Source organism: Elaeis guineensis, chromosome 2 (genome assembly GCF_000442705.2).
Source record: "Elaeis guineensis isolate ETL-2024a chromosome 2, EG11, whole genome shotgun sequence".
NCBI lineage: Eukaryota > Viridiplantae > Streptophyta > Magnoliopsida > Arecales > Arecaceae > Elaeis > Elaeis guineensis.
The window spans coordinates 104,483,193-104,504,927 of record NC_025994.2 but is presented as its reverse complement, the minus strand read 5'-3'; the positions used below and the strand labels follow the sequence as shown (position 1 = coordinate 104,504,927).

Below are 21,735 nucleotides of genomic sequence, written 5' to 3'. Positions count from 1 at the left end.
GAGGTCTCCTCTTGTAAAATTTTTTTTTCATAGTGAAGTTTGCATGCCCCGTGGAGGCGAGCCCTTTTGTGGCTGATCCACGTATTTTGATTGTTTTTCCTTTTATTTTGTTTCTTCTTTCTTCCTGCTGCATCGCGTGGTACTGAAAGGATCTTGGGAGGTGGTGTCCTGGCCAGATATCCACCCAATAAGTGGTATCAGAGCAAGGCGGTACAAGGACGCAGATTGCAGCGGTGGTGAGCAAGACTGAAGATGGAGAAAACAGGAACAATCAAGATGGAGATCAACAAGTTCGATGGTAAGAGCAATTTCTCCTTGTGGCAGGCAAGGGTGAAGGACGTGCTCATCCAACAAGGGTTGATCGATGCTCTCTTGTGCGATGAGAAATCGACCACCATGGAGGTGCGGGATTGGAAACGGCTACAGATGCAAGCGGTGAGTACCATCCGCATGTACCTGATGGATGAGGTGGTGATCCATATGCTGAGCGAGACTTCCCCGACGGTGCTGTGGTCGAAGCTCGAGGAGTTGTACATGGCGAAGTCTCTCACCAACACTCTTTTTCTCTGGAGGCAGTTTTACCAACTGTAGATGACTGAGGGACAGAGCGTGCAGGAGCATTTGAGCCACTTCCAGAAGATCCTCACCGACCTCCTCAGCGTTGGTGAGAATGTTGAGGAGAAGACCAGGGCGCTGGTTTTGCTGGCGTCGCTTCCCCCTTCGTATGAGTCCTTGGTGACTGCTCTTCTAGTGGGGAAGAGCACTATCAAGATGGACGAGGTCACCGCGGCGATACTCCAGAACGAGGTTCTCGGGAGGGAGAACCCAGCTTCGAGCTCTGGTGGCGGTAGCTCAGCTTTGGTGACTTCTGGAGGAGCAGGAGGTGGTAGACGGAGCGACAGGAGATCGCAACGAGGGCGGTCTAAGTCCAGGAGGGACTTGAGCAAAACCAGATGTTACCGGTGTGAGGAGTTGGGGCATCTAGTCAGAGATTGCCCTCAACTGAAAAATCGGACGGTGGCTGCTGTAGCGACGGCCAGCAGTGATTCAGATGGAGATGTCCTGGAGATATCTGACGAGGTATCTACTTCTTCCCAGCAGTGGATATTAGATTCTGCATGCCCCTATCATGTGTGTTGCAGAGAGGAGCAGTTTGACTCCCTGGAGAACAGTGAGGGCACTGTATATCTGCCGGATGGATCGAGCTGTGCGATCAGAGGCATTGGGACGGTCAGCTGGAGGACACATGACGGTGCAGTGAGGAGATTGGGGGAGGTCCGATACATACCTGATTTCAAGCAGAATCTTATCTCACTTAGCAGACTGGATTCGAGAGGCTACAGGACGGTAGCTGGTGGAGGAATCCTGAGGGTGCTATGCGGCGATAGGATTGTGCTGGAGGAGAAGAAGGAGAGCAGAGGATATTATTACCTGGCAGGGAGCCCAGTGCGAGGTGGAGCTTCGGGAGCTAGGTGGAGCTCAGAGCGAGGTGGAGCTCCAGGAGATGGATCGGGCACGAGACAGGAGACTCGGGAGGACGAGAGGCGACGTCACAAGGTGAGATTTCTATTGCCGCAGGATGATGCCCCGAGCAGGTCTCAGGTCAGGAGGAGCACAGCATACGATGGAGATGGGATCGAGCAGCCTGGCTTGACTCCCATGTTTGCCCATCCATGATCAGCAGGCGATTGCCCCAGGGCATGGAGGCGAGGAGATCCAGAAGCTCTCGGAGTTTGGAGGAGGCCGAATATCGAGTCGAGATGGAGATTGTTAGGATTTGATGTCTCGAGATTCAGCCCACATTGAGCCCATAGCGAGGTTCGCGGCGAAAAATGGAGTCCAACGAGATCAAGATCATCTGAAACGGAGCTCGGATGGAGGAGATACGAGCTTTTGAAGTCGGTACGAGAATCAAGGCGGCGGAGGACCGCCGGCGATCAGCGGCGGGCGGTAGTGGCACGGCTGCAGGCGGCGGCGCGTGGGACGCGCGACCCAGGCCTGCGCGGGACCGCGACCTAGGCCCACGCGGGACGCGCGACCCAGGCCCGCGGCCCCTTTGCCCCGATCCACCGTGGATCGAGCGGTCCACGGCGGAGCCTGTGGACCGCGTGGGCATTTTTCACGCGTTTCTCGCAGTCCACGACACTATTCCATGAACCGGAGCACGATCTAAGGGCCCAGGGGGCTCCCGGTCTTGATCCGACGGTCTGGGACGTTGATTTGGCTTGTTTAGGACTCTTAAACCTAATCTAATTAGGTTTTAAACCCTGTTTAACCCTTTAAAGGGTACTGTGATGAACAGAGAGAGTGGGTTGGTTTTCTCGCACCGTACGAATCCGAGGAGAGAGAGAGAGGCGAGAGCGCTGTGAGAGAAGAAGCAGGAGGCTCCTGGACAGCGGTCGCCAGGCTCTTCAGGGGTTCAGGGGGATCTCCAAGAGAGAGAGCTTTTGCAGGAGGAACTTCAGGTGAGAGAGAATTGGGTGTACAAGGGTTGAGGGTGAGGTCTCCTCTTGTAAAATTTTTTTTTCATAGTGAAGTTTGCATGCCCCGTGGAGGCGAGTCCTTTTGTGGCTGATCCACGTATTTTGATTGTTTTTCTTTTTATTTTGTTTCTTCTTTCTTCCTGCTGTATCGCGTGGTACTGAAAGAATCTTGAGAGGTGGTGTCCTGGCTAGACATCCACCCAATAATCTTTATGGCGTGATTAGAACGTCCTGATTAGCCTGGTGGATATAGAACCGAAGCGTTTCATTATGGTTCAAATTATGCATCATACATGCTGGTTATTAATTTTTATCATCTATTTTAATATTATAATGATAACTCTGGCCATGAGGCCTGTCATTATATCTGTTTTCACGTGTTTTCCCACTCTACATCCACTTTCGGCGCATCGCATTTCCCCAACCCCACGCTAAATTTTGTTTAATTGCAGAATTCACTTAAAATACTAACGTATAAATAATTTGAATATAGTATATATTATTTTAATTATTATTAATTATTTTATAATTATATATTATAAATTAATATTTTTTATAGAATAAAAATATATTTTAATTATGAAATTAAAATATAATCAATATCTTGCTTTTATATATATATATATATATATATAAAAGGAAAAAAAACTTATCAAATTTATTAAGAAAAAGAGAGTGCAAAAAAAAGAAAAGGATAAAAAAGAGAAAAAGAACCCCATTAGAAATCCCAACAAACCATCGACACCGAAATTCAAATTTAAAATTTAAATTAAAAAAAAAATTTCCGTCGCCGATGGGAAAGAAGCAATGCTGACCACTAAAGGAGATCGTCGAATGAATTTGTCCCAGTAGAAGAAGGGGGACTAATGGCTTCACAACAATTCGGCGACACCTCCGTTCAACATTGCCATGGATGGTCATTCCGGCTTCATCAACGACGACACCAGCAGCTCAAAGAGGAAATTCGGCAGTTAGGGAGGAAGTGGGCCATTGGAGAAGAGCAGATGCTGGTGATGAGAAGGAGCAGGCTCACAAATAATAACTAGATCCAATGAGTGCCTCGATTCCAATGTCGGGAGAGAAGAGAACAATCTGATATCAGGAGGGTTGCAAAATAGAGAGGAAAGCCATCACTCAAAAATAGTTGGAGAATGAGTGCTTCGATCTCAACATCGAAAGAAAGGAGAAGCAGTCCGAAACCAAGATTTTTTCAACCAGCAAAGGCTCGAAGAAAGCAGAGAACAGGGGCCGCACCGAGGAAGATCCCACTTGAGGATAAAGAGGTCCTCAAGGCCAGAGGAAGGGAGAAGGGAGGAGGGGGGAGGAATGGGGGCCCAACCAGAGGTGAGAAGGGAGATGCCCTGCGATGGAGAAGTCAGTCATGGATTCCGACAAGAAAAGATCAGCGATGCCTCGCGAAAGCCAGGCAACAAAGAGAGAGGCTCAACATGCCGGGGGGGTGCGAGATTAGCCAGCTCTCAGTGGGTTTCCAAAATAGTTTGTGGAGAAAAGAAAGATAAGACCAGCAACTGACCCTATCGAGGAGAGGGAAAGAAGTACGCTTAGCTTGGCCTGCCGCCAAGAATAGCTAGTGAAGAGAAAGAAAGAGAAGATGGGGGAGTAGATCAACACTCCATCAGAAAATGATCCATCGTCGAAAAGGACCGACAAAGAGGGAGAAACATAGGGTTGGGGGAGGAAGGAGAGAGAGAACAAGAGAGAGGGAGGAAGGTGAAAGTGAGGGGCATGGCCACCATTCAGCCACAGTAGGAAAAGAGGGAGAGAGAGAGAGAGGGAGGGAGGAGGCGAAAGTGAGGGGGCTCGGCCTTCCACTGTCCAACGCCCACCAGAGGAAGAGATCCATCGAAGGGGATTGGAACTCAAAAAGAAGAGAGGGAGGTGGAGGGAGATGGGACTCAAAGAGAAGACGAGGGGAGAGGGGAATAGAGGGAGGGAGAGGGAGAGGGAGAGGGAGAGTGGAATAGAAAGGGAAGAGAAAAGGGGGCCAGCAGCTGCAGTCCAATAGGAACAAATAGAGGGGGAGGGGCTCATCGCATCTGGGGGGGGCGGTTTTAAGAATAGCCGGCTCCTGGCCGAAGATGTCCTTGCCAACTCAAGGGAACAATTGGAGGAGAGAGAAAGAGAGGATCGAGGGAATATTGGGGTGAGGGAGAGAGAGATAGAGAAGGAGAAGAGAGAAGAAAGAGAGGAAGAAAGGGAGAGTGAGAGAGAGAAGGAAAATAGAGAGAGCTCGACAATCGGCCGACGTTGGCCGGCTATCAGAGGAAGAGATCACTGAAGGTCGGTCGGCCACCAGAGGAAGAGATCGCTGGAGGAGCCTCGGTGCTCAAAGAGAGGAGGGAGAAAGGTTTTCTCAGAGTTTCTCTCTCTAAAAAAGATTAAAGAGAGAAGCTTGATCTACAAATGAATTGCTTGTTATCATTCTTTCAAATATATAAAAAGAAATCTCAAATAATTTTAAACTTTTGGTTGTTCTCGAATAGCTCAAGATCGGCTGCAGATTAGATGAGCTAGAAAATTCTTTATCCATCGCGAGCGGTGTAGAAAATCCGATGTGAAGCGCACCACTTTATGTGATTAGTTCACGTAGCCACCGCTTTCCAATGCACATTTAATGCTTGCAATTTTATTTTTTTATTTAAAAATTATGTGATGAAAATACCTCTACTATTTAAAAAAAATTATGATATGCTATGGCATATTATGACTTCCTACACTCGGGATGTCATAATATGGTTCAAAAAATTATAACATCCTGTGTCAAATTATGATTTGCTGCATACAGCATGTCATAACATAGTTCAAGATGTCATAATATAATCCAGAATGTCATAATATAGAAGAGGTATTTTTATCCAACTACTTTCTAACACGCATTTAATGCCTGCAGTTCAGTTTTTTCGTTTGAAAATTTTGAATGATAAAAATATTCTTGCTTTTTGAAAAAAAATTATGACATTCTGCATTAAAATTATAACATCCTACATCAAAATTATGACTTTCTACATACAGGATGTCATAATATGGACATAGCATATCATAATTTTTTTCAAAGGATAGGGATATTTTCGTCATTCAAAATCTTCAAATGAAAAAGTGAAATTGCAAGCATTAAATGTACATTGAAAAATGATGATTATGTGAACCAATTACATAAAGGATACACTCCACATTGAATTTTTTACACCGTCCACGATGCAATCCCTCTGTACGGGCTATCTCAAGTTCGGTTCAATTATTATAGAAGCCGAGCTTGAACCAGGCCTCAGCTTTGGCTTGTTTATAGCCCACTCTCGACCTGCAGGGATTAGAGAAGATCCATGATAAGTTTCATGAACAATATCCATTGCATATGCCTCGCTTTAGTTATTCTCGACCAAAATTTTTAACCAACATTAGGTGCTACCGAAAAGCACAAGAGAAGAAAACTTGTTACACTTCCGCTTCCATTTTTTTTTTCAGCTTCCAGCTGCATTCAGAAGGCATTCTTGCACCAAAAGCAGTCCATGTCTGATGCCAAAATTGGGGAGAATCAACTTTTCAGATCCAAAGGCCTAACCATCAAGTCCAAGCAGCTTAGCCTTTTTAGCCCTGAACATTTTTTTTAACTCTATAACCCAAAGAAGATGTTCCTTCCATTATCTTGAGCTTTAGGCTTCAAAAATATGGAAGTAGGCAAGTTAGGAGATTCAAGCCAAGCCAGGAGTTCTTCAAAGTTACAATCAGTATGCAGTAAACTAGGTCGCTTGGGAATGAAAAGTCACCTGCTTCTATGAACAAGTATCAGTCATGAAAATAAATTCACATGAAGTCATTAAGACAGCATTTGAAAATTTTGAATTTAAAGTCATGATTTTTGCTTTTAGTTGGTTCAAAATGTTTGGTTTTTTAAAAAAATTAGAATTTTCAAAGATGTCTAAGTGTTTTTTATTTTAAGAGGAAAGGAAGGAGACCAACCCACACTATAATTGTCAAGTCCATTTAGAGATGCATCATCCAGTAATCGAACTCCGAACCACAGTTGCTAAACTAGAGACGTTTGACTACTATTGCAGTTCACCAAAGTTATAACATAATAGAAGTAGAAAGCTAGAAACTTGAGCAACTCTACTGATATTAGAAATTTTCAGTTCTATGACTTCAAAAAAAAAAAAAAGTGAATTTCTACAAATAGTCAGATAGACATATTCTATAATAATATGTTGTAATTTCTCAAATTATAAAGTAGCATGATTCTAAGGTAAATCCAAATGTAATCTTTAGTAAATGAAGAGTGAAAAGTCCTGGATACTCTGGTTGTAGTTCTTAGTACATTGAGTAGCAGCCTAGGTTGTCTTTTCTCTAGTGTTGTATGGAAAGTAATCATATGTAGGGAAAGGCATCCCCCCACGACACCACACCCCCTCCCAACTTTGATGAGCAAGTTTCATGCCAAAAGACCATAAGAAGACAGTTTTTCCTGGTATCTTAGGTGGATCCGAGGGGTCAAATAAGAACACTGATTCCATCTTCATAATATTAGAGCTGAGGGATTGTACCACAAATAATGGGTGAAAACATGGACACATCAACATAGCTATGACATATTTTATTTACTTAATATCTGAGAATCAGCAACCAGTGTAGTGCAAAGGGGTTCTTAACACATTTTTTTCTGTGTTTTGGGGAGGGATTTATAATACATCCTTCACTACACAAGTAACAAGGATTCTCCTATTAGCACACTGCATAAGTCTCTAGCTGAGATTCAAATGGATATGGCTTGAACTAAATCTAAGACAGAGTCGTGTCTGATGACAAGTCTGACATATCGTATGCATCGCCTTGTTGAACTGTTGGCTGTTGAATTTTTGTGGTTGTTTGCATCCAGCAACTTATTTCCACTTGAGGATTGCTCACAAGACCACCTACTTGATTGAATTCCCAGTTTTTGCACTCTCTTCTCATGCTCTCTTCGTGACCCAAATACCTGGAGGACCCCATAACAACTTGCTGGGCTGGCTCATCTGCAGAACTTCAAGACATTAGAAAATGAACAATAAAAAGATAGTTAAATGTTACTTGGGAATGAGGAAGGGATCTTGGTACTTTGCAGTAAAGCACTATATGTATTGTAGGGTCCATCAACCTCTTCCAGTCTATCCCAGTGTCTGTATGCTTCTAAGACCAGCTGTTCTACATAACTCTGCATCAGTTTTGAGGGACACTGTTAGAACTAACAAATGGCCTGCAGTCTTATATTGGCATAGGCACTGAATCAGAAACTCACTTTCTGCATAGGATTAAACTGGGTTGGCCAGTATGTTAATCCATCAAAAACAGCCCCCATGACTTGGCATATGGGGTTCAACAGAACAGTGCAATTCGACGCACGATGCAAGTAGATCTTGTCATCAATGTTGCAAGTCCTCGCATGACTGATGGTTACTTCCCACATTCGGTCTGACATCCCTGCTCCGAGCATCTGGTTGAATTCAAGAAGTTAAATATTGCATAGCCTTATAGAACACAATGTATGTATTTGTTATGACTAAGAATGAAGTTTGGGAACTTGGAAGCATGAAAAATGGCAGTTTTATGATAGTGCTTGCCTCCCTGAGGTGATGAGGATCCAAAACCCATAACTTCAACAAGTCTTGGACAGTCTTGATGCCCTTGGCAGCTAGCCTCTTATGAAAGGCCCCATCCTTCCCTATCTTCTCTAGTCGCCAAACCTCATCTCCAAGAGTTGGTGGGTGGTGTTTTCTGTACACTAGAGAGATTTGAAATTGGTTAAATCATAAGGGCTTTTAAAACTGGGGGAAAAAAGGGGAAAAAAAAGAAAGCAATTGACTACTTCTACAGTAATAACAGTTATACAGTAGAAAAAGAATAAATAAATAAATAGAAAACTTGCAATGACAAAGTGGGAAATGGCCCAATCCTAGTGCTCAAAAGTCATGGCACAAAGGTATTGGTGTGATGCATGGGAACCGATTCAATTCACAGAAAGATGATACGGTGCATTGAGGGAGAGATCCACCACCAACCGCTGTATTTTGCTCGTAGTTACTCAACAAGATTCCTTCCTTTGAGAACCACCGGATGAGAGTCTGATAGAGAATGACATGGATGAACCAAACCTCGGGTCTACTGGTCAGGTGTACCATAGTATGCTGCTTCACAAAAGTTGGCCATACAAAGCTCCAATCCCCTAATGCCACATGGAATGCGAACATTGCAAGAAAATATTGGATGAATTTGGTAAAAGACCACATGTTACTTTCAAAAAAAGTAGCATATATTGGTTTCTTTACGTCGACTGGGGCCCTGCAGCTTTTGATCATAGACTTCAAAGAATAGACCATGAGTCTTCCAAGAATTCGAAGTCCACCTAAAACTTGAACTAGTGCAATGATATTTTAGGTGGTTATAATCAGTGCCATATGTACTAAAACTCATTTATTTTTTATAAGCTAATTACGTGCATTATCTGTCTTCTTGATGCTAAAGTTAAATAACTCACTATGATTTGGGTCGTTAATTTCTAAATTAGTTCGTTAATGTTTCTGAAAATCTGTTCTTATTAATTTGTCTAACCATCGTTTTTAAATTAAGTCGTGCAATTACAATGTTGATTTAAAAATGCCAGCTCTGCTGGCAAAAAACATAAAAAAAACAACAACTTGTCCCATGCTATCACACATGACCCTAACTATTTTATGAAATGCAAAAGAATTATTCATCACCCATATGAATAAAAAAAAAAGAAAATGCAGTTTGCATTAATTTTATGTGCAAAATACTAGGATAATAGGATTATAACATCTTATGCATGGATGAGTCCCTATAGAGAGATCACTATGACATGAATCACGAAAAAGTTAAAACTATACTTACGTTCTCCTCGGTGATCTTTGACAACAAAAGGTTCTGTCATTGCTTCTCTAATCATGCTTGGTTCTTCCTTACTCGCCATCACAATTCTGGCACCAAGTCTAAAGTTTCTGCTCCTTATCCAACTTGAGTTATCTGTGAATGCAAGTTCTCCAATGGAAGCGATCCCATCTCTTAATAAGTTGACGAGAACATCCCCGATGAGCAATGGCCTTTTCCCTGTTCGTTCTCTAATGATGCTGTTCTTGAACTCTTCACTAGTCCAATCCTCGTGATGATTCTCTGAAGGAAAATCACCATCGAGGACCACTATTTCTACTTTCATGGATGATGGTAGGGGGTTGAGGGGCCTTTTCCCATTTTTTGTGTCTATGAGGAGGATTTGGAGTGGATTATTATCTTCATCTTCTATCTTGCTCCCTGTGAAGATTGGGAGTGAAAGTGGTTTACTGAAAATAAGCTTGAAGCTTGATGATGATTCTGCTACTTGGATTTGCATTGGGGGAGATCTGGAAAGATAAGGTGACCACAGTGTCATCTTTATTGTTTATTTTAGCTATATTCTCGAAATATATATGGTTACTCCTCTCCCTTACACTCCAAATATGGATTGTGAAATTAGAGAGAGATTACTATGATTAATAAATTCGGTCACTGAATGGCGACTGAAAGAATGTTCCTAAAAGAAGTGTACCAAAAAAAAAAAAAAAAGTGCAATCAAAATAATAGTGCTAAGGAGAGTGTCATTAATTGTACCTCTGAAGTGCTCGTGCCCCTTGAAATAGTGCATGCTCCACCTCCTCTTTGACCTAAATAAATAGAAGATTTTTATAAAAAGGACAATTGGACAACGAAAGTTCATTCTGCGACAATTATTTATTCTCCAGCATATATTTTTTAGGTTAATTTTAATGCTACAATGAATTTGCAGGGATTAACTTGTTCCACATAAAAGAAATCTAACACTATTCGCAAAAGAAAATAAAAGAAATATATCACCACAAATTCAAGAAATTTTATGGCTAATTATCTATGAACAGCAAAGGGCCAACTTGAGGAATATTTATCAATACTTCTTGCATGCTCACCTAAAGCAAATGCAACACAAGTGGTTGCTAATATTTTGTGTCTAGCTATTGATAAAAGGTTAGGAATCTAAATCTCCAACAAACTGTGAAATGACCAGAATAAGGCCATTTGACTCGGTATAAAAATTTAGATGATTTCTTGACCGGAGGACTAAACCCAACTCGCCAACTAATTATGGGAATCGAAGATAATAAAGAAAACAGAATCAAATATGAGAAGTTTGTCATACCACTCTTCGAAGCAAGGGTTCTAAAGCCATACAGAAATTCTGCACCGATTGTGCCTTCACAGCTTCCCTAATTATACTGTTAAGGGCAGGAGGGAACAAAGAAAAATATAAAATGTCATGCAAACAATATCAACAGATATGAACAAGCTACTCCTAAAACAAAAACCGATACTAACGAGTGATATGACAATGACTGAAACTTATACACAGCTGAAACATCACAGAGTACTATCACAATTCATAAAATCAATGTTCTAAAATAATTTTAATGAAATTTATCTTGAGTTATAATTTGATTAATTTAGGCCTGTAAAATAATATACATGACCCATATAACCTATATTTCAGACACATATAGGCAAGAGATAATCGCAGATAGAAGCTCAGCAAAAGAATAAGAATACAAAATATGATATCAATGATCTAAAAGATATAAATAATATCAATGATCTAAAAACCACCGGATGCGCAACTTAATTTCCTGATCACCCGTCCAGGTAAGTTGCCATGTTTGTTTTCCTCTATGGTTTCAGGTCACTTATAGCCATTCCATCTCTAATGAAATGTGTGGTGGTCCTAATCTACCATTTTCCTCAAAATCTATATATATAATTTCCTCGCAAAATGAAGGTCGTGGCAATCTTCTCAAACGGTGAGAAGAAGGGGAGAGAGAGAAGAAGAAGAAGGGACCTTCTTTTGGCTATTTAAATGTTCTATTCGATCACTTAAAACTCCATCTGAAAATCCGAGGTTATTACGCCTCTTTAAACTGCAAACCATGATTCACTGTGCATGTGTGTGAATCCATATTAACTAGTATGGGAGCAAGCTAGCTACGAACGTTGAGAGAGAAGGCAGGGATCGCATCCGTTTGTCCTCCTTTGTGTCGAGCTCGTGACCGGATGCATCGCGAAGCCTTTTACCTGCCATTTTGGCACTCGAGTAGAATGGCTTGTTTGATAGAAGATTTCAGTGAGCAAATTTGGATGAGGAGAAGATGGCAGAGCAGCAAGAAAGGATCACATGAGAAGCCATGGGAAGGGCAGGCATTGTATTTATATGCAGAACTGAGCTGTTGCAGTGGGGCCGTTACGTGTAATATAATAACTATGAGCAGAAGGTGCAGAGCGCGTGTTTGGAAAATGAGAGGAAGGGTGGCCCAGGAGAAGGCTGACGTAGAAAAAAATGCGGACGTCATCCTGTTTAAACTTTAACCTTCAACTACTGCCAACTACCACCACTGAGGTTAGATCCACGTGCTGTATATTTGTATTGGTTAGGATCGATTTCCACCAGGGACCATTAACATTTAACATCTTTTCCTGTGGAACAGTTCTGTCAGGAAAAAGCAAAAAAAATCAAAATTTTTAGGCCCACGCACCACAATATTTCCGGCTACATTCCCTCTCTGACGGGTTGTCTGGTGAATGGTTAAAATCCCATGTGACACTCACCCATCCCCTACCGTGTAGAATGGGGACCTCAGTTGGGAATGAAGAAGGCCGTGACTATTACCCATATTCAATAAAAAATAACAAGGGAACAGGAAAAAAAAAATCTAGAACTTCCGAGCTCTTAATTGTCATTATGGTGTTATTTTAACACCCAATCTTTTCTATATAACACCAACATGACATTTACGTCAAATATCTGGAGCATTTAAAAAAAAAAAAAAGACATGGCAGTCCTTCAGGACAAAAATATCAACCTTAAATTTTTTTGGGTGAAAAGCTACCTAATATATAACCAGATTTTATTCAACTTGGTTGATTATATTCATCAAGTTATTAATATGATAATTTGCAATACTAGTTTGAACTGTTGGCCTTCCTTTTTTAATTAAAAGAGGGGAAAAAAATCCAAGTGAAATACTTGAGATATAGTTAGCGCTGTCCAATATTAAAATCTCACAACAGAGCTTGGTGTGACATTAATTGCTTCCATTCCTGTACGTAGGTTTTTGAACCTGCGTTAACCCCTTTTTATTTTCGATTGTGCGAGAGTTCAATATTTTGGCTTTTTCTGATGATGAAGCATGTTACTAGACACGTGGGACCTCATGTTTTCGTGTTGACCGTTGACTGATGACTAACCGACCGCGGTTGACGCATATGTGGACTAGACTCTGGATGATGCTTAATTTTACGCGTAGAATAGTCAAAAAAAACCAAAAAAAAGGGGGTTAGATACGTCGTAGTAATCGCAATTGTTCTAACACTGCTCGAGAAATTAATGGAACGAGTTCATGATAATGACCCTATCGGTCGGTCGCTTGTCCGCGCTTGGACCAGAAGAACCGGAAGTACGGGTTTGGTTTGCTGAGCCTTGTCTTCTGTGTCACAGAATTTAGTTTAATGAGTCCGATTGGACGATGGACCCATCCAAAGCTAGCCCAACCAGTTAATTTTCTAACTAATTATATCCACCAAAATAAAAGTTAACCAGATCACTTAATCTAAATAAACCCAAACCACCTAGCACATATATATGTGAGCTCTGCATTTCAGCAAAGGCCTATAGACCTGGGTGCGAATGATTTGAACTCTCATTAACCAGGCCTAACTCAAGGACAGCTAGTTGTGCAATTATGCTAGACTTGAACCAGTTCATTTAATTTATATGGAGCTTGAAATGCTCATGAATGTTAAGATAATAATTTTCATCATGTGATGTTGAAATCAACGTTTTTTTATCTAAATCATGTGTAAATCATACGCATCTTTGATAAATCTAAGTTATGTATTTTCATTTAAATAATTATCAGACTAATAAATTATAGATAACAACTTCCTCTCAAGTGATCAGAGCTCGAGCGAGGCAACTAGTCTGACTCAAGTGATTGCTAAATGAGCATGCCAAATCTGAACCAAACATGAGCTTTTCCCAAACGGCTCGCTTGTTTATTAGCCCTAGTCGTAGGCAAGTAGTAGACACTGGACACAACGGGGGATAACCAGATTTGGCATGCTAGTGCCCACGCCAAGAAAACGGCACTTGCGATCATATTTTAGCCTGGAGAAATTTTTTGTGCACCACAGGCGGTGCAGGACTGTGCACACCACCAGTGATGATTGATTCTCATATGAAGTTGGTGAAAAAAATTTTTTTTTTCATACATCATATTCCAATCTTGTACGTGAATCAATCACGGGCAATGCGTGCGGTTCTCCACCGTCCGCAATGCATAAAAAATTTCTCTTTTAATCTGATGGCAAGAGTTATTCCGAGCCAGACCCGAACTGATCTCAACCGGAATAAAAGAATGCATAAGTGCCCAACTTGGGCCGGCCCGACTACAGCTGATACCCTTTGAAACTTTCTCTGATCGGGCATGGTTAGACTTTTAGCTCTATGAGAATTTTTTTATGCACCACGGGTGGTGCAAAACTGCATGCACTGCTCGTGGTGATTGGTTCACCATGAGGTTAAAATGTGATGCGCAAAAATAAAAAAAAAAAAATATCGATACCGAATCAATCATCACAGATGATATGTGCGATTCCGCATCATCTGCAGTACACAACGAATTTCGCTTAAGCTACCAACTAATCTTATACGCCTTGTAGAAAACAACTCTGGTGGTTTTATAGAACTAGAGTTGAAGCACAAGTGGAGTTAATCGGTAACTTAATGCACCAACTATCTAATTATTATCATAGTCTTGATTTATAATCACTATTATAGTCTAAATTTTTGGGGGCAAAGCAGAGGGCACCAAATATCATTTTATCTAAAAGTACGAGAGACTTAAACAATCCATTGTGGAGTGACATTAGATTTATATTTTATTTCTTTCTAGTGTATACTACAATCAGTTTAAATATTCTCATCTTGTTTCACGGTAGGAACATTACATATCATTTACCGTCTTAAAAAAAAAAAAAAAAAAAAGAATGGGCTATCGACCAAGTAGTGTTGATCATGTTGAAAAAGCTACAGAATCCCCCATGCAAACATTAAGAAGAAAGGAAATGAAATCAGTTGAAACTTGACCTATGATTGCTTTCAACTCGAAAATTAGATTGTTTTCTATGAAATTTGCCGCTGAAATGAAAACTGTGTACAAGGAATTCCAAATAGATGTCTTTCTCAAGTAAAAAAAAAGACTTAAGTAGACGTATCCAAATTTGTGGCTGAAATGAAAGCTGTGGGCAGCATACCACATAGGTGTCTCTCTTGAATAAGAAATAGACTAAGTAGACGTATCGCTAATCCTTCCTTCTTGGTTGGGACATTCTTGTTGCCATCATGTGTTGGTTTATCCGATTGGAGAACAATAGCATCAAGTCTTCCTTGATCGCCGATCATTAAATAATTCAAGGAGCGGGCCTCGACAACCACCAGCAAAGATTGAGCTTCCGTTGTGTCTGTGATCTACTTTTCTCGTTTTCTTTGTAATTTTTTTCTTTCTTTTTGAAATAATTAAAAGAGCTGGAAGATATTATCTAGATTTCTTAAGATCCAACTCCATTCAAATCCAATTACAAACACTACGATCAACTCATAGTAAATTTAGAATTCTAAATAGACTCAAGCTGCGGTATCTAGTCTACGTAGATCATGAGCCAGATTTGCTTTAATACTATTCGCAATAATCTAAAATTTCATCCAAAAAAATTAGTCGGAAGATATTATTTAGTTTCTTTTATTTTATATAAATATTCTAAATTGATCCAATGAATAACTGATATGAGATTAAGTATATGTCTGAATGGATCCTCGCATTATTTTTTTTTTTTTTTTTTTGATGAAAAAATTGTCCTCCTCTTATTTTCATTTTGTTCCTCTTTCTTTCAGAGAAGCCCCTTTTTGCTTGATTTTCATCCTCTCAATTAAGCAGTCAGGGCTGCAAAAGGATATATAATACCAACAATAATTTACATGTGCAAGACAATTAATGCCGTGAAAAAGTGACTACTTTACCACACTAGCATTTACAAACTGAAAGTAGATCAAAACTTGTTAGGATCTCTGATCGTTCCCTCAGTATCCTTCATGAAGCTGATCAGGGGTGTCAAGCATCGCGGTTTGGATCCAATTAGTAGATTCCAACTCAAAAATGCCCCCATTTTGATACTCCGAGCTCAAGCTCTCCTGATGATTGGAATACCAAGTGGAGGAACCTATCAGACCTGTATTCATAGGATCGTCTGTGAATAAAGCAATATAAATTAGAACAGTCCATAGCAACTGAAAAAAAAAAAAGGGAGAAAGGGAAGACCCAGGTATCTACTTGGTTGTAGAGAAACTGTGGCACTGAATGATATCCCATCAGCTTTCTGCAGTTGATTGCAATGCTCGTATGCCTCCAGGATCAGCTGCTTAAAATCTTCCTGCAAATAAGAATTGAATGCCAATGTAAATTAAAATGCCATGCATACATGACTCTGATGGCCAAAAGCAGTGATTTCTGAATTGAATTTTTTACCATCTGATGTTGGCTAAGCTGCTGCAGAGTCATTATATCATCATCAATCATTATTCCCACAACCTCGCAGATAGGGTTCATGATGACAGCATAAGGTTGCCTGCAATACAAATATCTCTCCTCTCCAATGGTGCAGGTTTTTGCATGCTTTACAGATCTTTCCCACTGCCTTTCTGACATCCCTGGCCCCAGTATCTGATTATAACAGAAGGTAGGTGTCATATAGAAATGAAGAAATGAGGATGTTTGCAGGTTTCAATCAGAATGTTGCTAGCTTACAGTGCGGAGGCGACTGGGATTGATGACCAATTGCTTCAAGAACTCTTGGACAGTTCTAATTCCTGCATCAGCCAGCCTCCTGTCAAAAGCTCCATTCTTTCCTATCTTCTCTAGCCTCCAGACCTCGTCACCAAGGGATGGTGGATAATGCTTCTTATACGCTGTAACAATTTTGCAAATACTATTTCAGTACATATTGTTACAGAAATCGCCTATCTTGCTTCCATATTTAATAATTTTGATTCTTCCTACTGTTGATAGAATCTGCTTTCATGGATTCCAAGCGTTCAAGATGAATAATTGTTATATAATATGAGAAAAGAAAGAATGTATCACTATGTGACTTCAAGTTAATTAAGAAGCCGGATTCATGATAGGCTTACATTCTCCCCGGTGATCTTTAACTGTGAAACTTTCTGTGAGTGCTTCTTTAATCCTTGGTCCTTCATAGCTTCCAGGAAAAACTCTTGCACCTAGTCTGAATTTCCTGCTCCTTATCCAACTTGAATTGTCTGTAAACACAAGTTCCCCAATGGGAGCCATTCCATCTCGTAATGTGACAGTGCGTTCTCCAATGAGTAATGGTCTCTTCCCTTCCCTTTCTTTGACAATTCCACTATCGAACTCATTGCTGGTCCAATGCTCTTGGTCCCTGGAGGGAAAATCTCCATCAAGGACCACTATTTCGATTTTGAGCATCCTCGGTGATCGTTCGCCGGTTCGAGTGTCTGTAAGCAGGATTTGAAGTGCATTGCTCTCCGTGTCTTCTATCCTGCTACCGGTAAATATTGGGCGTGCGAGTGGTTGAGCGAATGCGAGTTGCAAGCATGATGATGGCTCCACCTCTTCGATGCATATTTGCGGAGATCTAAAAATGATTGCATGTTACTATTTCATGTATTGTCAAATTGAAAAATGGGATTACTAAATTGGAGAAAATCTAACTGTGTCTGTACTAATGACTCCTTGAGTGTCATAGATCTTTGGCCTTTACAAGACCAGGTCAACAATAGTTCTACCTGATATTATCAACTTATAATGGACATGCATGCTATGAACATCAAGTACTAAAAGAAGCTGCATATTTCCTACCTCAATGGTGGGTGCACAAGATGAACCAGTCCACGCTCCACCTCCTCATGCACCTGCATAAATACGTCATGCTTGTTTAACGTACACTAGCAATAAAGTTGAAACTACAAACATCTAAATAGATCACCATAAATAGCATATTATAGTGCAGGTAATGATAAGTTTAGAAAGATGTCTCACTTGATTAGGAGCACTAGGAGACGTTTGTTTGGATGCGAATAACTTGAAATTACATTAAATTTTATGCTTACAAATAACGTTATGATGATTAAACTATAATAATTAAGAGTGTCCCCGCTGCCCAATCTTAAAGCTAGCCTTGCCTTCCAATTAGTGTTTCAAAGAAAGAAAATGTCGTTGACCAGTGAAGAATTCTTGCTTGCAAGTCAACGTGAGAAAGCAAGGAAAAATTTATGCATTTACCACAAATTAACAAAAGGGAGGAATTAGAGGAGGGAAAAAGAAGAACGCAATCATGAATTAAGCATCGCTTGTAAAAGATTTCATCTACCAAAAAAAAAAAAAAGAATATTTCATCTTACCACCCTCCGGAGCAGTGGCTCCAATGCAAAACAGACATTCTGTATGGATTTTGCCATCACCGCTTCTCTGATAACACTGTAAACAATTAAAAAAGAGCAAAGAACAAGAAGTCAGGTGGAATTTTCTTAGAACATATCAGTAGTAAACGTTAAGCAAATTTAACAATCTGACCATAGCAACAATTAATGAACACCATACTTCTTTTACCCAAAAAAAAAAACCAATTGAACACTGTACTGGTTTAAAACTAAAATCACCGCAAGTATTCCACCTGATTTGGACCATGATGACGGAGTAGTTCGTATATCTTACTAAGATACATAAGACAATTTATGAAGGAGTTGTTCATGATATTGAGCAATAAAAAAAAATTAAAAGATAGCTAATTAAATATGAGTATTATGCTTGTGCCGAGGAGAAAACATAAGAACTAAGATCAAACGAAAAGAGGAATTTTCATCAAAAATAAATTTGTCAGGATTCCTTACGACGCTAAGGAAGGCGCAGTTCTCAGCCGTCTGGTTACGGGTGGGTCTGGATCACTCTCAGCTTCTTCACGGAGCCTTCTAACTGCCATATTTAATTCAATCTTTCTTGCAAAATGTGAGAGAAACTAAGTGGTTCAGTAGGCAGCAAGAGAGTAGGAGGCAGCTGAGAGTTTTAGAGTCTCTTGGGAGGAAGAAGGTTGCGAGGAAGAGAGAAGGTTGGTAAGGGCTTTAAATATGTGAAATAGCGGAAGGGAAGTGTTTTTTTTAATCTCATCGGAAGCTTTCTCAGCAGGTTCGTAGAAGGAGGGTGGAAGGATGGTTTGCCGATGGAGTATTCGGCAAGCAGACCGCCGCTTGCATGACACAATGCAGTTGACGTCATATCCCCGCGTTGACCAACTTCCCCCTGGCCGGTGAGGTGTCCACCTCTCATCCATGGGTTGCAAAAAGATGCTTTCCTTTCCGTTCAATATATTTGGTCTAAAGTAGGCGGTCGGCATTCAGCACAAGTGCACGACTAATGCAGATGCCCATGTACCTGCTGTATACTGGACCAATCCCTAGTTGTTACGGCACCCATAAATTATTATTTCAATAGAGAATTTTGTACAAAATTGGGATAGTTGCACCTTTCCTCCTGAATGTTCTAGGTTTAAGATTTGAGTATTATATTTTCAAATATTACACATCGGATAGCTTCCTCTTATATCATGAAAGAAAATATAGTTAACTAAAAAAATATAATTATCAAAAAAAATAAATAAATAAGCATGAATAAGTTAATTAATTTTTGTTTTTATCCCGTAGATTGCTTCTGCTTTTTGTACTATTTTGTTTTAAATTTATGAATAATTTTTGACTATACAAAATACAATCTAATGACTTAAAATATAAATACATGTATCTAATACTCAACAAAAGCATGCATTCCATATAACAATGTATGCATCTACTATAAATAAAAGACATGCATCCAGCTTTGTTTAAATGTGTGCATGGATTGTCCTGCAGAGAACAATGAATAAAAGGTTTTTTTTTTTTAATCGGATCACTCTTTCTATTAAGAAAGAAAAACGAGCGAGGTGATTTAATAGAATTTTTATTTCATTACCTAGTTGATCTTCTGGGGTTGATTAAGCCAATTTTTGCCCCATCAAATTTCGATTTGGATTGAAAAACATCAACTCATTTTCAAACTGCTCTAACTTTATGTGACAAAGCATTAACCTAACCCAACTTACGTCAAGCTAGATGGTGTAGCTTAAATCTTTGTTAAGTAGGAACTTTTGAAGTTATACTCAATCCACTTCTCCTTAAGTAAACCCGTGTTACTTAACTAGCCCCCAAACTTTGATATAATCTGGCCTAATTAAACTCAATCCAATTCTCCTTGAGAAAGAACTTTTGGGGTTAGATGGGATGGGATCAAGAAGAGACTTTTTGTTGGGTTGCACTTGCATGGCATGGCGGCCAACCTGTACTTGGGCACTCGAATTCAAATATATTGGACCCATGATGGTGGTAGCGACGGTAGAATTGCTACGAAGGTACTGGGAGCTCAATTATTGCTTGCTTCCCGGAAGCTATCACCCGCGTTCGTAGGAACCAAGCCTTCAAAGTTAGTAGACAAGTCTAGGATCCACTAATAGATTTGAAAGCCTGACGTGTCATGAGTGGCATAGAATGTCTCCTCGCTTCCACAGTACAAGCTTTTATGTTAAGTGCATTAATTATTATTTTTCAAAGACTTTTTCGAAAAAAAATAGAGGACTATTCTTCGCAACGATCTATAAAAAGAGAAATTATATCTTTATGCACCATATGATCGTATATATAGCTAATCATAGCTGTTATGAGGTCTTTATTCATCAACCGCTTATCTCTACACCGCTGCAAGAATGAGGAGCTACGAGACACCAGCATCGTCCCCCGAAAAAAAAAAAAAAAAAAATATTTATATATATATATATATATATATATATATAAAGAAAGTACAGAACTTAGAAGTTGAAAGGGACGATTGTATTGAAGATAACAGTGTATTGGACAAACCCAAAATTACTGTTAAATGTCTTCAAATGGAATCATGCTAGCTAGATGCTCTCAGCCTACTACATGTTGGAAAAAATAAATATTAAATATATTTGAAAAAATTCAAAGGTCATTTTGTAAACTTAATTGAAGTGGAAAAAACCAAGAGTCACATGGAAAAACCAAAAGTCACATGGAAAAGCCAAGAGTCACATGGAAAATCCAAGAGTCACATGGGAAGTCTAAATGATAAATTTATTAGGGGAGTCAAAAGGTCATTTCTTATACCTATAAATAGGTGGTTGTTGTAGAATTGACGGAGTGGTGAAGTGGTATCCAGAATAGAAAAAAAAGGAGAAGGGTTTGTGAGAAAAAGTTGTATTCTCCATTGTTTTATATAGTTTCTCATACTATTGTTGTATGTTCCACCACCATTACATATTCTATCAAAGTGGTATCAGAGCTCGGAGGTTGGAAATATGTCCAACAGCATGCAATTCCCCATTCCACGACTCACCACCACCAATTATGAGAATTGGAGCATCCAAATGAAGGCATTGCTAGGCTCTCAAGATATTTGGGAGGTTGTTGAAAAGGGATATGAAGAACCCCAAGATGACCGCGCACAAACGGCGGCACAAAGAACGGCGCTTGTCGATCAAAGAAAAAAAGACAAGAAGGCCCTTTATTTCATCTATCAAGGGCTAGATGAAGCCGGATTCGAGAAGGTTGCTTGTGCCACCAACTCAAAACAAGCTTGGGAGATCCTTGAGAACGCTCATAAGGGCGTTGAGAAAGTGAAGAAGGTGCGCCTCCAAATGTTGAGAGGCGAGTTCGAGACTTTGAAGATGAAGGAAGGAGAATCCATCTCGGATTACTTCACAAAGGTTCTTTCTAATGTAAACCAAATGAAAAGAAATGGTGAGAATGTAGAGGACAAGCGTGTGGTGGAGAAGATCCTAAGATCCTTGGATCAGAAGTTTGACTATGTTGTAGCTGCAATTGAAGAGTCCAAAGATGTGGACACTATGACAGTTGATGAACTCATGGGTTCTCTACAAGTCCATGAGCAAAGGATCTTGATGCGGAAAGAAGAATCCTTGGAGCAAGCCTTGAAGTGCAAGCTCACCATCAATGAGAAGAAGGATGGCCCAACTAGTGAAAGCAGTCAAATAA

At 40.1% G+C, this 21,735-nt stretch overlaps 2 protein-coding genes across 3 annotated transcripts; both read right to left on the bottom strand.

Moving 5' to 3' along the window:
- Nucleotides 1–6,940: 6,940 nt before the first annotated feature.
- LOC105049175 (protein SAR DEFICIENT 1) lies at nucleotides 6,941–11,696 on the bottom strand. Its single transcript, XM_010928746.4, has 8 exons — nucleotides 11,540–11,696; nucleotides 10,699–10,774; nucleotides 10,137–10,189; nucleotides 9,384–9,889; nucleotides 8,096–8,256; nucleotides 7,774–7,968; nucleotides 7,593–7,689; nucleotides 6,941–7,510 (listed from the first exon to the last, which is right to left on the bottom strand). The coding sequence occupies exons 1-8, from the start codon at nucleotides 11,626–11,628 to the stop codon at nucleotides 7,278–7,280; spliced, it is 1,410 nt and encodes a 469-aa protein (XP_010927048.1). The 5' UTR covers nucleotides 11,629–11,696; the 3' UTR covers nucleotides 6,941–7,277.
- Nucleotides 11,697–14,661: 2,965 nt separating this feature from the next.
- Nucleotides 14,662–18,754, bottom strand: LOC105045465 (calmodulin-binding protein 60 D). 2 transcript variants are annotated; one of them, XM_010923759.4, is made up of 8 exons: nucleotides 18,529–18,754; nucleotides 18,040–18,115; nucleotides 17,498–17,550; nucleotides 16,789–17,273; nucleotides 16,406–16,566; nucleotides 16,127–16,321; nucleotides 15,932–16,031; nucleotides 14,662–15,848 (listed from the first exon to the last, which is right to left on the bottom strand). In XM_010923759.4, the coding sequence occupies exons 1-8, from the start codon at nucleotides 18,615–18,617 to the stop codon at nucleotides 15,682–15,684; spliced, it is 1,326 nt and encodes a 441-aa protein (XP_010922061.1). In that variant the 5' UTR covers nucleotides 18,618–18,754; the 3' UTR covers nucleotides 14,662–15,681. The 2 variants fall into 2 exon arrangements, with proteins under 2 accessions (XP_010922061.1, XP_010922069.1); XM_010923767.4 differs by having other exon boundaries at nucleotides 14,662–15,830.
- Between the last annotated feature and the right edge of the window lie 2,981 nt (nucleotides 18,755–21,735).